The sequence below is a fragment of the Lepisosteus oculatus genome, chromosome 4 (genome assembly GCF_040954835.1).
Source record: "Lepisosteus oculatus isolate fLepOcu1 chromosome 4, fLepOcu1.hap2, whole genome shotgun sequence".
Lineage (NCBI taxonomy): Eukaryota > Metazoa > Chordata > Actinopteri > Semionotiformes > Lepisosteidae > Lepisosteus > Lepisosteus oculatus.
The window spans coordinates 56,943,116-56,961,134 of record NC_090699.1 but is presented as its reverse complement, the minus strand read 5'-3'; the positions used below and the strand labels follow the sequence as shown (position 1 = coordinate 56,961,134).

The 18,019-nt window shown below is 42.8% G+C and overlaps 1 protein-coding gene across 4 annotated transcripts in view; it reads right to left on the bottom strand.

The window, feature by feature from the left end:
- Positions 1 to 3,843: 3,843 nt before the first annotated feature.
- arhgef3 (Rho guanine nucleotide exchange factor (GEF) 3) overlaps positions 3,844 to 18,019 on the bottom strand; it is a 103,176-nt gene continuing 89,000 nt past the window's right edge. For all 4 annotated transcript variants that reach the window (XM_015347975.2, XM_006630986.3, XM_015347976.2 and 1 more), the window contains 7 exons: positions 16,621 to 16,683; positions 15,189 to 15,285; positions 14,402 to 14,478; positions 10,597 to 10,854; positions 9,223 to 9,393; positions 5,158 to 5,344; positions 3,844 to 4,246 (listed from right to left, as the gene is read on the bottom strand). In XM_015347975.2, the coding sequence (XP_015203461.2) occupies positions 3,939 to 4,246; positions 5,158 to 5,344; positions 9,223 to 9,393; positions 10,597 to 10,854; positions 14,402 to 14,478; positions 15,189 to 15,285; positions 16,621 to 16,683 (1,161 nt within the window). In that variant the 3' untranslated portion in view covers positions 3,844 to 3,938. The remainder of the gene's footprint in view (positions 4,247 to 5,157; positions 5,345 to 9,222; positions 9,394 to 10,596; positions 10,855 to 14,401; positions 14,479 to 15,188; positions 15,286 to 16,620; positions 16,684 to 18,019) is intronic.

The window sequence follows — 18,019 nt, the reverse complement described above, 5'->3', positions numbered from 1 at the left end:
AAAGCAAAAGCCATGAGCCCAAAAGCAAAGCCATGAACTGTACAAAAAGATAAAATAAATACATTTAGAATACCTTTTCTTATTTTTTCTAATAATACTGTGGAAAAGTAACATTTAGTAATTCCTAAACTTCACTTGCTTGCTGTTAAAATAATACTGAGTCTGTGAAAGTCTTTAATACTGACAGAAATTTTGTTTTGGGGGCATGCTTCTCCTCCTATGGCATTGGAAAACAATTTAAGCAAAATCACTCAACAACCCCAAACAAGCAGCTGTGATAATGACATGAGCGACTGATGTAAATGCTTGAGGTCTTGCACTAGTTACTTAGAAATCTAGTGTCCCTCATAAAAATTAAATGAGGTTCAACTTGTCTTTGGCTTTAAGATGATTTTAAGATGATTTTTATCATGAGGTTAATGATCGATTGCTTGATTTAAGAAGTGCAGAGAAGGTGTAAAATGGAAAGAAATGGTTTAATAAAATTTGAATTAACTGAAAAACTAAATTGCTTGCCCATTATTTACATAGTCTTGAGACTATATGCCGGAAATTCAGCACACCTAATGTAGAATGGCAAGTTGTTAATAATATACAAGAGTTAAAGTGGTAAAGATTTTATATTTTGATATATCTTCACTCCCATCGATGGTTAAAGGCTTTCCAAAACCAAGAAAAAATAAATCCACAAGAGGGCAGTATTTACTTATATGCGTTGAATAATTCCTTTTCAGAAGTACGGGCTTTAACAAATTGCCTAATCTGTGGATTTATACATTTGTTGCAAGGAAACAAATAATTTGAACTGGATTGGAAAGTATTCTGGAAACCGAAAATAACGCCTATAGAAAGTAATCACTCTCAAACCTTTCACCTAGAAACCTTACAGAAAGCTTAGGGCGAGGTCTCACGATTATGGGCGACAGGTTTATTTTTCCCGTTTATGGTCGCTGCTTGCTCTTTTACCATTTGCTAGTTCAGCTTTTAAAACTTTTAAAATTTTGCCACAGAAAAGGTACGGATCTTAAGCTGAAAGGAAAGCAGGAAACCAAAAATAAATTATGAAAAATTCAAGCTCCTATTATAAAATGTGTTTATTTGACTCGAAGCTCATGCCTCATGTAAATACTGCGAAATCACGAAAGTGATTCCTTTTATTTTTCCGTGTCTGTGCTAGGTTTGATGCTATGATTATACTGGACGTATAGCTTCTGTACTTTGCTATTTTTTTTCCTAATAAGACAACACGTATTACTTTTTACTGCCCTGTCTTGAAATTAAACGTGTCAATGGTCATCTTCAGCTGACTTTCCCGAATTCCCTTTCCATTGCACTGATAAAACTGCAGACGACGAGTTGCATCATAGTGACTTGCAGCGTTGTAAAAGGAGTTTTTATTTTAATCATTTTTTACCTGACGAATTCAGTGGGGAACCGTGAAGAGGAGGAATGGGTTCCTTCCTAAAGCCTGCAGTAAAGTGTTACAGGTCAAGACTGAATGACAAGGATGACACAAAATGTTTGCATTCATGTAATTTATTTGGTAATACTTCAACCCACCTTACATTTAATCTTTTTCCTCTTAGCAACTCGTACCCCAGACCATCTTTCACTTTTTTTTTCTTTCTCAGTGACACTTGCCAAAACATGCACAAATGTCCTTACCCTCACGAAAAACTGTCAAATTTTCCCATCATCTTTCTCTTTCTTTTGATCAGTTCCTCCAGTTACTCAATAGTGACACTTGCAAACCCTCCACTTGCTTCCCTAACATTTACCCAACAATCAAGAGAAAACAAGACATTGTGTAAAAACTATAAATAAACTTACTAAAAGGATAAAGTTAAACAATGCTTTAAAAATGAATAAAGGCATATATTTTGGATCATTTATTGTGATTACCACACCAAATTGATTCCTGTAACGCTTGTGACCTTTATACAAAAAAGACAAACATTGGGTCAAAAAAAGTAAACTCACACTTGAGGTTACAAGTAACAGAACACAAATTTTTGGCAATAACTTAGCAGTCATATTTTGTGCTGTCATGGGACAGTCCAGTGACTAAGGCTGCACTGCAGAATACACGGATGGCACAAACAGCTACAGTATTTAATTACATTGTAATAATCTCTGCTCGCCTTTCAATACGAAAAGTTAGATGTGGGAACTATGACATTATTACAAACTAAGCTACAACATACTGCCCTCTCACGGGCTTTTATGACTCATTGTTTAGTCTAACATACAGAGTTTTCACTTCAGGACACAGCTCATTCCATGGCTTTTCGTGTCCTTTTCTGTTGTAACTTTATTATAAAGCACTTCCACACACTGAGACATTCTTGGGGCCCGTGGAAATGGAGAAACGTACGTGACACATTTATTTTGGTTTCTGTCTTCAGCAGGTCTGATGAGGCAGTCGGGTTTTGTCAAAAGAGTTGAACATTCTATGAAAATGCATCAGTGAATGAGGTCGAATCATTTGGAAGATATCTCCACAGTGTTTTACTCTGATGCAGCTTTGGATTTACGATACTGGCTCCTTTGGGAATATTAAACAGCTTTTGTTCAAATACCTCCTCCCCGTTATTTCCATTGGCACAAGCTGCAGTGCAGCGCACAGCCCTGAGTTGCCTCAGCTATGTCCATGCACACCACTGAGGACAGAACAGACTGAGAACAGTGTTACCTGGTTAAACCTCCAAAGGGCAGCCCAATAATTATATTCGAAGAAAAAACACCAAATTCTTTCTTAAAAAATATTTGTGCACCACAGTACTGAGACATAATAATATATCTGTCAAGCTTAAAAGTTTTCAGTAATTTTCTTAAGTCCATCCACTTGTTGGCTTTAAGGACTAGCTTGAAGAGTCAGTTTCTTTCCTCCTGCCCTCATCCTGAGTTCCATCAAAACTTCTTGTTCTGTCATATCCATCTTGCTTCCATTCTACGCACATACACGCCTCTCTGCAACCTGAGCACCTTGCAGTAGGGGACATCAAACATGTTTGACATGGGGCTGACTGGGCCAGATCTTTCGACCCCTCACTAGTCAGGTCCCAAATCCCGACTTGCAATCGGAGCTGAAAAACAGAGCGAGTTTCATGGGCTGAACCGAGACCACAACTCGAAAACTACACTGATGCAGTGCTACAAGTGTCAAGTGTCTGGACCCCTCGCTCTCTCATCCCCCTCACCTCGAGCAACAACATCGCCAGCATGATTTTAAACTGACACCCCTTCACAAGAATCACACTGCTTGGCTCTTTCCACATCACTTTGGTCACCCCCTCTTACTTGCCGAACTCCCTACTCTGCCAGCTACAGCGAACGATACAGCACTGTCCTTCACAAACATGTCCCCTGAACATCTCGGCCTCATCTGCTACTGGTTATGTCAATATTCCCACAAATCCTCTCCCGATTGTCAGAAAACATTCTCCTGTACATTCTCTAGACATTATGTAGAGATGCTACAGGTTCACGCATATCCATGTGTTTTCCCACAGTGAGTGAGCAGTAGTACTGTCAGGCAGCTGTACCCTCAGAGCCTGCCAGGACCCTGTGGCTTCCTTGAGAGTGAGGGGTCCTAGTGTTGAACTGAGCTCTTCCTTCCAAGAATGCAGTGGCCAGAGGTGGGGAGTCCCACCCAGAGAGAGAGAACGACAAGAGAGAAAGGCAAATAAAAACAAATTCTGGAGAGCCAGGGGTCACCATCGCCTGCTCCTCCTCTGGACAGGGGTAGGTCCCAACACAGACAACACCACAGTCTTATTTTTCGAAAAACACAGGAGAGGTGAGAGAAACGGCACGGATGCCAGCAAAAAAAAAACAAAAAAAGAAAACGGGAACAAAAAAAGAAAAAGAAGTGCTTTTCATAAACTGCAGCGAGGTTCCAATACTGTACAGGTAAGACGCAGGGCGGCGTCCTTGGCTCACACTTCCAGGGCTCTACTGCAGTCCGTGTGCTCCATCTGCGGGCAGTCAGCGCTGACCTCGCTGGTGTCCATGCTACAGTCCGAGGACTCGCTATCGCTCTGGTCCATGCGCTCCAGCCGGGGGGTGTCCCGCGTGGGGGACGGCGGCGCCTGGGGGTCCGGGTCACCCCCAACCCCGCACGACGCTCCCTTGGCCTGTCGGAGGCAGTTGAGCCACTGCTGCTTGTTGAAAGTGTCGCTGGCCTGGAAGGAGTAGGACAGGACCTGGGACCCACCGCGACACGTCACGCGGAAGAAGTTCTTGGCTGCAAGGGAAAAGGGCAGGGGGTTAAAATTGTCAGGATGTGTCCATGAGGGACAAGAGACTCGAGCATCTCCAAACTCCCACCTTTGGACAGCAGGGATCAAAAGCAGGTGCGTTTGGTGTCCCAATCGATGACGTGAAAAAAATAGGTCTAGTTCAAGGCTCTAAGCCTCAATTACCACAACACAATACGTACGTGTATGGTTGGAATACTTCAAACTCAAAACATATGTTTAGGGCTGCCTATATGTAATAATTCTTGACATAGAACAAATATAACATTCTAAGTAGATTGCAGGTTCATGTGCTTTTTAAATGTGGTGAAAGGGTTACTAGCATTTTAGGATTAGGCAAGTCAACTACCATACTGAGATCTTACTGATTAAATGCTCAAATTACAAAATGCAAAAACCTAAAGTGATGGATGGACCTGCGGCAATCTCTGACCCCAACCAACACCTCTGTCAGCAGGAAGACTTTCAGAGGCGCTTTCTGGGGAATACTTGTTTGTTTTGTAACTAGCGTCCCGAAAGAGGAGAAGAGTTTTGTCTCTTTTCTCCTTTTAGGAGAGAACAGGATTGAGCGTTTTAGCTCTGGAGCTTCGGCAAAGTTCTGAGAAATGCTTGATCAGCCACGTGAGTATCCTATATAGGGGTCTCTCTTAAGGAGAGCAACGGTAGCTAATGATTTTCTCCCTATATTTCCACGCCTCTGTCAGATACCTGAGGATTGAGCAAGGTTTCATGGCCTGTGGACGCCCTCATGTGGTGGTCAGTGGAAATTGCGTATGAGAGACAGTCGGCTGTACCACACCTATAATAACGTTACTCTAGTGTGCTCACTACTACCTACAAGCCTCTCCTATTCAATACTATGCGAGCCATCCAGCCAATCCCAGATGGGAATACTCACTCCTCTCATTGTTACTGAAGGCGCCACGGATGGATCCACCCAATCGAACTTCGCCGTCTTGAAGGTCCTCCCACTGCAGGTCCTTGACAGGGATGGGCTGGCGGTAGAGCTGGTAGCACAGTTGTTCGTTGTGCGTGACGGCCCGCGTGATGACCAGCACGTCTTGGAACAGGAACACGTGCAGTTTCTGCGGGGGAAGCACAGCGGGGTCTCTTACTGACCACAAACACTGACAAATCTGAACACATTAAAGGCGATTTTCGACAGGACAAAGTATGCAGATTTATCTACATGGCAAAAAGAAAACAACAAGCAATGACTATTTCTATTTTAGGATCGAGTAAAGGTTTATTCCACACTGAAAAGAGAAAAAACAACGCTTCGAAATGTTGTATTTCTTTTTTTGCTTTTCAGCATGGAATAAGCTTTTACTTGTTCCTTTGCAGCCTACGCCTGCTTGACGCAGCTACCTACTTGAGATATTTCTATTTTACTTGACCAATGCAAGTAACTGTTACATACAACTCTACAGCAAATTGACACAGTGTGGTAATTCATAAGTGTTACTTTTATGGTGTTATCGTCAATTAAATCTGGTATACATGACTGAATAGTTTCTGTTTGTTTGGAGGTAAAAGCCTAGTAACAAAATAAACTTGTCCTGAATTTCATTGCTCAAGTTGTTTACTATCACTTGACTACATGGGCATAATATTTACTCAATCTTCTGATTACAAGGCTGGTGTTGGAGTGAGAGGTAACATGCAGTAATCTGGCAGTATAACGTTACATTTACAAGATTTAACACTGGTTAACATGGTCACGGATGAGAGGGAGAGGAGTGAGGAAAATGCCAAGATCTTTTGTAATGGAAATGTTCCACACTGGTGAGATGCTCACAGACTCCCAGACTCAAGGATAAACACGCACCCTTAAGATCTGACTGGGAACATGTAACTACTGATCCTCCCTTTCTCACATTAACCAAACAAGCACTGAGGTCTTCTTATCATGTCATGTATGTCCTACAGCAAAGTAAAACGAATATAACCCATCTGCTAAGCAAACGGCCCATTTCAGCACAGACGTTTCAAACTGTAAACCAAGCTTCATGAAATCAAAGCAATTTCAAAAAGAAAAAAAATTACATTACTACTGTGCACTTTATGGTGAGCGGTGATGGAGATCACACAGAACAATGGTGCTGTCTAATGATTTTAGAGAAACCAGCAAGGCAGCGTTGGAGTGAAGACCCAACAGAGCAGCACAAATAGGAATGGTCATCCACCCTGGAGGAAAGGGAGCTACAAAGAGAGGATCAAAGTGATCCTTCCTGCCTCGCTCCTCACTGACCTCAATTCCCCAAAGGTCAGTCCCGACTGGGCTTGGAGCTGTCTGATGTGGGAGAGGTACCAGCATCAAACACAGGACAGGCCCACAGAACGCCAACACTGACTGACAGCCACAGAGATTGAAAAGGACAGAGCTGCTTTGACACAGCCAAGTTAAGCCTTTGCCACTTGCTTCTCCCTCAAAGCCACCTCTGCTGTTCTGAGCAACTCTGCAAGGTCACTGGACAAGAACAGAGGCTCTTCACAGTGAAAAATGAGAATGAAACACAGAAACACCGGTAATCAGTTCGCATTTTGGTGCATTCCAGAGAATTTGTAGCTGATAATTGCACATTACAGATGCCATCATTTTGCTTCTTAAAGAATTACTCATTTTCTAGCCCGAAAGCTTTCTGTGCTCATTTCCCACCAGTCCTGCTATTTTAAAGTTCTAGGATTAACAGTCTTGCAAAAGGAATTTCCTGAAATGTCCTCAAAGATAATTAATTGGCTTGTACTGCAAGGATGGGATGAATATGATAGATAAAAATCTATACAACTATAACACTAATGAACACTTGAATACTGAACACTGACAAAAAGTTAAAATGTGTGTCACATAGCGCAAGCATAAAATGCACAGGCACCACTTACTGAAAATGTGTACACCACTCAGTGCTAAAAATGGACGTTTACCACATTATGTTGTATTAATACCTCTTAGAACACACATATACTGACACTTCTTAAACTCCAACTGCAAGACCGGAATTAGGTTTAACCTATGTTAATGTTATACAGAATAAAAAGGTATACAAATTCCTATGTTAAACATTTCGAACATATAGTCCATCTATTTTCTAACCGCTTTATCAAATACAAGTTCAAGGAAAAACCAGAGCCTATCCTGGCAGGCAAGGGGTGCAGGGCAGGATACACCATGGACAGGATGCCAGTCCATCAGACTCAAAACACTCACACCAGGCCCACTTTTTTCAGAAGCCAATGAGTCTACCAGTTTGTTTTTGGACTGTGAGAGGAAACCCGTGTGACACCCTGACTTTACATGACTTTTATTCAACCTTCCCAGTCAAGGTAACAGCACCCAATTACACTCCCCTCACACAAGGACTCTTTTCCATTTCAACCACAGAAGTCCTTCAATGTTAACCATCTTGTTTGAGCACATGGTTTCTGGCATTTATTTGGGGCTGGAAGCTCATACCATGTTAGAAAGCTCGTAAAAAAGCTACATGAAACAGACATGTTTCTGCTTAAATCTGGACCTGGCTGCCAGGAGAATTTTTCCCCAGGGAACTGAACCTTCCCACCGCTGTCAGCATTCCTCGCTCCTCTGGCCTGTCACTTTAAGCAAAATCTTGGCTGGCGGCAACCGCGTGCAGTTTGGTGCCAGATCTCACACGTTGGAATATTACATAACCCCAGCGTGCTGACACGTTACTCCCATAAGTCTACCTCTGGGGCACAACCACAGGGAGTTCGTGCAAAACAGGAAGAAGTGTGCAAGCACAGGTATTTCTAAGTGTTGAATAACTTTAATGGCAAGAAAGCCACTGCCTCGTCTGCAGAGTACATTTTAATTCCTTTTCCCTTCACCAAGAGGTCACAAACAACACCGCAGTTATCCCAACAGCAAGTTTCATGTGACCCATTGGAGACCTGTGAAGTTTTGTTTTCTTGCTTTCAAAAACGGAACTGTCTGCTGAATGCCCTCCGTATGGAACTGCAGATTTAAGCCATCTTAATTTACCACTGCGAAAGCTCAAAACAGTATTGGGAGGATCCATACTGGTTTAACTGATCAGGGTTCCTGACTTGGGAAGTTTTAAAAACAGCTTACAGAGGGCAATTTAACACAATGCTTGTTTCGCTGCTAGTAGCTTACAGATCTAAGAATTCTCTCTATCCCTTTCTTAAATGATCCTACTTAGGTTGCCCCAACTAAATGGTCAACCAGGTCAAGCCAGCAGCCATATCACCCTGCAACTCACAACTGGCAACCCACTGAAGCTTAGCAGGTGTGAGCCTGGTCAGGTTGCTGCTGGAAGAGGTGTTAGTGGGGCCAGCAGGGGGCGCTCACCCTGTGACTCATGTGGGTCCTAATGCCCCAGTGTAGTGACGGGGACACTATACTGTAAACAGGCGCCGTCCTTCGGATGAGACGTAAAACCGTAGTTAAAAATCCCAGGGCGTTTCTCGAAAAGAGTAGGGATGTAACCCCGGCGTCCTGGCCAAATTTCCCATCGGCCTTTATCAATCATGGCCGCCTAACAATCCTCTCTGTGAATTGGCTTCATTACTCTGCTCTCCTCCCCACTGATAGCTGATGTGTGGTGAGCGTTCTGGCGCACTATGGCTGCCGTCGCATCATCCAGGTGGATGCTGCACATTGGTGGTAGTGGAGGGGAGTCCCCATTACCTGTAAAGCTGTTTGAGTGGAGTGTCCAGAAAAAGCACTATATAAGTATAAGCAATAATTATTATTAATTATTACATGACTTCCAGCTCTTAAACCCCCATTCATGGTAATAACAGGGCTACTCTGGCCTATACACCTTGTGTGTATGAGTTAGCAGTGCTGGTGGAAGACAGCCCGGCGCAGGAAATGGCTCTGGAAAGCTCAGCACAGCCGTGGCGAGCTGGAGTCAGCTCCTGGCAGGGGATACAGATCCGTGCAGGTGTGAGGGCGTGGCAGGGTGGGGGAGACACTCACAGCGCCCCTGTTGTTCTTGAGCTCGCCGTGGCAGCTGAGCACGCGGGAGCTGTCGATCAGCAGGTCGCGCTGGCTCTCCTCCAGGTACAGCAGCCGCTCTTTGTAATACTGGCACTCCGACTCGCCCGTCTTCGTGTTGATCTCCGCTACGATGCCCTGGATCATGTTGATCTGGGGGGGGGACAGACGGACACACAGTAAGGCCTACCCGCTGCACACCTCGTGCTTGTTGTTTGCCGACAGATTAGCAGCCACATGGGAAGCGTGCCTCCCTGTTTATTGAACAGTTGATATTACAGGTTCCTGAACTGTTGCCGATGACAGCAGGGTGACGCATGCTTTACCGGAACAGTTTTCCCAATTCAGTCAATATATCACATGCCACTTCTTTGATGATGCATTCAAAGCTAGCACTCCAGGACCACAGTGCCTTCTACATGTCTCCGTGTAATCCTGTTATCATGTTATTGACGTAATTGCGGAATTGAATTTTCTAGCCAGTTTTTCAAGAACATTTAAAGGAACCCATAACCTATTCAGTACTGAAGTCATCCAGGATAGGAATACTCCTACTGTCCTAGACATCCCTCACTAAGGTAGTGACTTAGCATGGGCAGATCTAAAGAATAAAGCTGAGTACAGGTGTATGCTTGTTTTACAGGTGAATAAAATGGGGACTAGCTTCACAAAACCACTAAGTGAAACACAGAAAGGCGAGCCAGTCAACAAGTGTAGATTTGCTAAGTTTAACATTTTACTACACTGCCTAGCTAAGTTGGTGACAAATGGTACATGGGTGCTTGTACGTGACATCACATTCCCATTGCTGTACGGGTTTTTAAAGCTTAACGAACAAGATCCAGACCAACTGCAAGCTGCCACAGGGAAGCAACAGCAGCTGCTGAGCACAGCCCGGAGACAGGCAGGCTGACGAAAGACCCTGTGCATTTCTCTGGCCGCTGTTGACAGCAGGCTTTCAGCAAGCTTTCAGGGCGTCAGGGCCACAGTAGCAGGCTCAGCCTGGCCCGCTGGGACTCTTGACTGAAAAGTGAGCTGCCGCCTAAGGAAGCCAGGGGGATCTTTCGCTTTCTGAACTTGTCATCCAAGTGGGATAGAGAAGGGCTTTAAAGACCACCTAGATAGGACTTCAGTCTTATTCCCACAATCGTGAAGTAGAAATAAAAGGAATGGCCAGCAATCAGCCTTGTTTTGCATGTTTTAACATGGAGGGCTATTTTACATGCTTTTGTTGGCATCACTTTGTCTCATTTTTAACATCAGTCCATAAAAATATACTAAATATACGGTCGCAGCCCCCTTGCCATAGTTTACCCAGCACATAAAATGAAATGAAACCCCTCGTCCAGTGCTCACCGCCTCATCCAGGTGCTGCCGGTCAGGGTGGTCATTGGCCGTATGCTTGAGGATTTCGCGCAGGAGCAGGGGGTACTTCACCAGCCGGCTGCGAGGGATGTCTAGGAAATTCCAGAGGTCCAGCTTGCGGCTGAAGGGGGACTCCAGGCAGCGCTGCAGGAAGTCCTGGACACGGTGATCCTGCTTCTTGTGGTCCAGCAGAGCCTTGGCTGCCACCTGGTTGCTGCAGTAGCTGTTGTAGGAGTTGAGACAGGGCAGCTAGAGGGGTAGAGAGAGAGGAGACGTCAATGGGGGGGGATTCCTAAAATCAGTGTGGCGGGTTTTCCCGTGTGCCAAGTTAGGGTTTAAAGTTCTACACACATTGTGTGTCCTCCAGCATCCCACCTAACCCCTCAGCATACAGAAAATCAATCCCAGAAAAAGTCCATCGGTCACTTGTTTCTTTCCACTGAAATGGCACTAAGGACAAATATCCATTTAAATGTCAGGCAAATGGATTAAAATTACTCTTTCAGCTAATTCACTGAAAACAATGAGGTGTTTTCCTTCAAACATGATCCTATAGGCCAGTTTAAAGAGTGATGAGTCTTCTTTAAGGATGAGCAGTCCATCATGTGCTCATCATGTTCTGCCAGAAAAACCCTTTAGTGCAGCTTCATTCTAAGGACATACTGTAATGCACTTTTTAAATGTGAAATCACATTTCTACCCAACCTATAGATTTGCCTTAAGTTATTTTTGCAACTCCAGTAAAGAGGGAGTTGATTCTCATAGCTTTCTGACTCATACATTAGGAATGTCAAACTAAGTTACCAGCAGACATTTAGTTATCTATCTCTGAAGAACCCTAAATGCTGAATTCTGGAAAATGTACTGGTGGGTGGATAGCCTTTCCTCTCTTACAGAGAAATGTGAATTATCTGCTATCTCTTATCCTGGATTTATTCAAATTAGACATCAGCGTTTGCAACTACGATAAAAACTCGGTTTTAGAAGCCCTAGTCTGTACATGAGAAAAGTCCCACCCGCTCCAGGAATCCACCATAAAAGATCTTTCCTCAAGAAAATAATTTAACTAAAATAATTTCCCTTCACACTTTAGCATGTCAAGAATTCAGCCAAGAAACCAGTTAAAACTGGAGTTTTCAAATGCATGATGAGGTTGTGTTCTCCAGAATTCACAACAGATCTGAAACTTACAATGCATGCAGAATCACATCAAGCACATCAAAAAAACATCATGCAGCATTTGACCATTACAGTACTAGTAACAGCAAACTTCAGATAACAGTACATAAAGAAATTATCATGAATATCGATCTATTTCACAGACTTCTACCACAGCCACATTTTTCAGTTAACTCATGACCAGTTAACAAGTCATCAGCATTTACGCATTTTAACAGTGACTAGCTGGCTGCACTTTTGATGGCACTCTGAAGGATAATGTTTATTCCACAATGCTGCAATCTTGTAAAAATGTTTTAGATAGCTTCCATTTCAAGTTTACTTAAAGTGCTGTGATTCAGTCTGCAATAGTAAACAGTTGCATACAGGGGCTTGATTTAGCTCCTGCTTTCCCACTCAGACATGAATTGGTCAGCTTGCTGTAAATGATCTAAGATCAAGCCTTCGATGAGACAAAGTTGAATGCGAAACCATAAACAGGGGAACAGAACATTCTTCCCTTTGAAAATGTCAAGCCTTGTGGATAAACAGTAGGGCCACATGGACTGTCATGGTGAACTAACGTGTTGGAAAAAACGGGTTTCCGGTGTTTAAATAAGCCTGCCTACTCAATTCTCCTACCATCTTAATACTTCATATGTACAAAAGTTCAATGATGCATCCATGGCATCTGCCTAAGTCTTCTATTTTATCAGATAAAGCCAGATATGGAGTTGTACTGAAAGTAAGGTGGGAGCCCAACTAAAGTGGACTCTTCACCACTGACCAGCAGTTTCATGGTCTGACATCAGGCACACCAATGTCAGACCATTCCCCCCCCATCCCCAATTTAAAGGACCAGTTAAAGGCAGTTAGACCAACCATGTGTTTTCTAATACCGACTTTAGCGTTATGACCATTATCATTACTTCAGACATCCTTATCCAGTAGACTTTAGGTATAGAAAATTTACATTAAAAGCAAGTATATGGAACAACTGTGCAGCTACAAGAAGATACAATCACACAAAAATGAGGCTACCACAAAAAGAAACGGTAAGAATTAATACAGCACACAGACTGAACACATTTTAAGTAAACTGGCTCATTCCTCCATTCATGATTTAAATCCTCCTAGCAAAATGCTTACACTATTTCACTAGCATTGGCAATGCTCATCAGCTATGGCAAAAAAACGCCAACCCTTCAATGTCACAAAAGTGTAATGAGGCTGGTGTTCATGTTAACGCCTTTAGAAAAACAGGGTAGCTGTTTAGTTGGTTACAGCCTGTAATCTGGGCCCAAATGGATTGTATTTCACAGTATTTAAGGCTTCTTGGTTTTGTTTTTTACCTTGCAAATTGCTCAGTCGCTGTAAAAGCCCTTGCTTAGTTTTTGACCACCAAACAAATTGGCCATTTCTAAAGTACTGCTAAACCCCAGACCTTCCCCCTGTATACCTTTAATCTGCTCTTATCAGTTTGTAGAGATGCACCATGGCAACCAGTTAGCCCATAATCCTTGCTTTTCTCCCCCGTACCACACAGCCTGGTGTTCTTATTCACCCTCTTTGCGGCGTGCATAGTATTTTCCACAGTTTAGTGTCCTTACTGACGTTTTAGTTATATTGGGCGAATTACTGTATATTCAGTCACCATGGTTACTACATTACAACACCACGGGGACCTTGGGCCGATAACTTGTTTATGAAGAATGCTCTTTGCAGCTATTAATCTTCGTTGCAAATTATTGTGGGATGTTTAAAAATACACAAAAACAATAAAAAAAATTACACAATTCAAAAAGAAAAGCCTGCATCAGGCTCCCTGGCTTTCAACCAAGTTTATATATTCATGTATTGCTAGATCCACTGACAGCCAAACCGCTCTCCACATATAAAACAACTGGAAAACCTCTGCTCCAGTGATTCCATGACACAATAAAGAATGGAGTTTATTGAGTAATCTCCCTGAACAATCCATATTAGCCCTGACAAAAGTTCAGAGATTTGGGACACCCTGTTCGATTCAGTTAAGATACACAGTTCAAACAGTCAATTCATGTGGCCTCCAGCACACAACGCTTCACTCGAATTTACAAAGTTAAAATAAGGACATTCAACAAGACTGTCAAGAGTGATAAATGGGCCAGCTCTCAACACACATTTTTTTAGTACAGCAGATATGTACAGCAGTTTGTGCTTGCTGCGTTTTCAAACCTGCTATTGAAACACGGTGAAAAACACTTCTGGTGCTTTGTTTTGGGGGCATGGCAGACAGAAATGCTAAGTGTAATCAATCTGCTTACAGAACTGAACTGCACTACAGTGCTCTCTGCAGGTGGGATGGTTGCTCATCCATACAGGACTATGCTAGTTCAGCCTCAATTTGTCTCAATGAGTCTTGCAATCTTTTCCAGAAGAGGTTTATTTCAACACTATCAAGCTACGCAGACCGTAAAACAACCTTTGGCTGTACTTTTGTGGGGGGAGGGGAGGAAGTGGCACTTTGCAGTCTCTGCAGACTCACATTCACCAGCATGACTGGGAGAAGGGCAGGAATAGAATGGGCTGGAAGTGTCTGTGCATTGGGGAGGGGTGGTTTTGGGCTGATTGGTTGTGATGCCCCACTGCGTCTTACCCAGCCCACGAGGATGTGGCCAACATGCTCTGTCGAACCGTCTGGCTTCCTGGCTTCTCGGAGACGGCTCAGGAGATCTAAACCATTGAAAAGAAGCAGTTTTAAAAAGCTCCGTACCTTGGCAGGGAAAAGAAATCTCAAAAAAGATAAATTTCCACAGAGCTCACAGCTGAAACGTTGTGTTTTCTTTCTTCTCTTTTCAGCATGGAATAAACCTTTACTTGTTCCTTTGTAGCCTACGCATGCTGACGCAGCTACCCACCTGAACTATCTCATACATTTTGCCTGGTTACAAGCTTCTAGCTGTAAACATGCCAGACAGTAAGTTACAGTACAAGCATCAGGGTAGTCTTCACAAAACCTGGAATCATTGCTAAAGAGGACTTGGCTTCACTGCTAGCACGCCCACCTGGAGCAATTTAGTCGTGTGTTAAGTTTGCGTGCATCATGGTAAGTGTTCAGTGTTCACTTAGACACTCAAATACCCAAAATCCATTTACCAGATTTAAAAAAAACGTATGAGTTGTGAGTTTCTTTTGATACTCAGTACAGAAACACCACAACATAAAACAGTCTTTACATGTCTACCCTGCCTCTGGGGACTTAAGTAAGGTTAAACTGCACAGAAATGACTTGCTATAAATTAAAATAAACTGAGAACAGAAAGAAATTCCTGAACCTCTTTTTAACTATTTTCAGAAACGCAAGTCTGAACACAACCTGATTGGAAACCATCCCTCATCAGCATGCACTCGTAAGTAACTATAAAGGGATAGGGGGGCCGTACCTTCATGTAAGGGGATAAGGGAGTCCAGGGTACCAAAGATCTGGTTCAGCTCCTGTTCTGTCATGATGGAAAGCTTGAGCATGGGGTCGTGATAGGCCTGAGAACGGACAGACAGAGTCACTTCAACAGGCTACCGCCAACAAAACCTGTGCCTTCTGACCTGGACAAAGCATGACCCACAACGGCATCATAAAAAAAATAACTGGACAATCCATCAAAAAAGTACCGGGACAAATTTAATTAAGACAAATACATAAGAGGGTAAGAGTCTGATAAAACACAGACAATTACCAATATGTAAATTACCAATAGGTAAAAATTAAAATGTTATGCCCTACATACTATGGGTTTGTAATAATTAATTACATGTTTTTCAGAACACTGCTACACCCCTCTTTTCCATCTCCAAACTGTTAATGGTCTGAGAACAAGTTAAAAAGGGTAACTCCAGCTAAGGTAGCTCAAAGAGTTACAATAGTCATTTCAGCTCATACCCTATAAATGCCAGTTGAAAAGGTTATACATGCTTATTAAAAGAAATGTACTTCAGCTTTTAAAGCACATCAGTCAAAATGCATTTTTTTTAAAAAAGCACCAGAGAAGGAACCTCTAATTGGATACAAAGTTGACAAAAAGTGATGAGAACATGGGAAGTATACTGATGCCCAGGCTTGATGAATGGTGAAGGCATTTTAATCATGGATAAAGCCACACTCAGTGCTATTATGGGCCAGTAATGAGAGTCTTCCATCTTCCCTGTGAAATGAGTATGCAGTTGTCACCATCTGTATTACGAAAAAGTAGGCGCACTGAAAGAGACTCAGTGCTTCGGTGTTTTGTACTTGAGGTCAGCCTAATCCGTCAGCTAGAGAGCTCCCATAAATCTGATTCATTACAATGGAGATGCTTGGATATTTCACATTTTCTCCTACACCTGCCCAGCACAGATACTCTGCCATCTGAAACAGGGGAGATCTGGAGCAGAAGCCCTTGATAGGAGCACATCCATCTGACTTAAACACTGTTAAACACATAACTTTGGCACATGCTGTGAACCACAGGCAGGATTCCTGCTTTCAGCCCTGGCTAGGTCAAGTCACAGCACCCACGTGTGAACCTACAGGGCTGTGTCTTCCAGGACATGGGGAAGGGCAAAGCAGCTGGCTTTGAAATCACCTCGGTCTCTTTACTGCACTGTTTTACTGCAATTTAAGAGGCCTCACATATAACCAGGCTGCTTTCTGAGGTAATGCATCGATTGGGTCGTGCTCAAGACGAAAGCAGGACCAGATGCTGCTGGATTTCAAACAATCCCCTGCCCTGCTTGGGTGTGCAAAGGGCGAAGTGAAACGTGAACTGTGCTTCCCACATGGGTAACAATTTTATATGTTAGATGAAAGCAAACTATGCCAATGTGAAAAACAGATCTCACCTTCTTTGCCAATTTCAGATCTTCTATTAAGTCCTGCTCTCCCTGGGACAGCTCAAAGATTGCCTGTTAGGACAAAGCAAGCCTCTTCAGAAAACTGCGGCACACTGAAATCACTCACACCAAAATTATTCCTTATAATTATTTGAGACTCAAGCCTATTTTTTTTTAAGTGACAGCTAACAACATTAGAATATCTTGATCTCAATATGATATAACCTTACTTTAGACATTGAAACAGGAATGGAAACTTTTGTCCTATACTCAAGAGAAAAGTGTCTGAAGCTTCCTGACCACATTTTCTGAAACTATTACATTCATCAAATCTGACTTGGAACTGTGCTGTGGGGCTTTGTCTCATCAAGCTTAATTTCATTCAAAAATAGTCCCCCAGAAAACTTAATTTTTTGAAAATGCTTTGCAGCAGAGGTCAGGAAGATTAACCATAATTAACTCCTAATTAACCAAAATCAGAGGTCTCAGACCCCAAAAAAGCTGTCCCCAGCAGTTTCTGTTTGAACTCTACGCAGATTTTAAAGGCAGCTCAATTGCACATGTGTTCAATTTGTCACGCTACTGCTCCTGAACTTAGAAGAGACTACCACTTCTGTAGCCTGTGTTGGTGAGGTAACTTAAGTAAGGAGTTGGGGGGCATGCGTGAGAGGTTTTCGAACAGACCAGTGAGTGAATTTAAACCCCCACACCAGAAGCGGTTTGTATTTCATGGCTTAGGGAAACCTCCCACCTTCTTGTCCCTCTTAAATCAACAACCACTTTACAGCTTCTCTACACTTGAATGACAAGGGCAGCGGGCTCTCAGTGCTGGCCTCTCTTTTATTGAACATATGCAATGTTTAATTTCACAGGGCTTTTTATGTTTTTAGTAGACAGCTTTCATGCCTGAAATGTAATTTGGTTATGCTGTCTCAACACTGGATCTTTTAACATGCAGTTGACTATATTCCCTTCTACCAATCACAGGTTACCGGGCCTTCAGAATGTAAGGAGGTGCTTACACTGAGCCTGTCCTTGCAGACTCAGGACTAGTGCAGGCTGGTATTGAGGTGCAGCAAGACAGTCTTATAAGGTAACATACTGTTCCAAGCTGTGGTTTTAACTTTGTGTTCCAAGAGAACTACTTTGTAAATCAAGTTGATGCAACACTATCGCTCACTTTAACCAGTAAATTACTTGCAAGACCTAAGAACATCCTTGCTGAACATATTCAGGAACCAAATGCTTAAAGGGCTATGACACCCTCCATGAAAAGCAGCTGAAGTAACAACTCACCTGTGGTTTCTGACTCTTATTTCTATATTATTTTTGTGCCGTTTTCTGATCTCTCATTTTGAAGTTTCAAGTGGGAGGAATTTTAAGATACTTGTACTGGAATTCCTTAGTG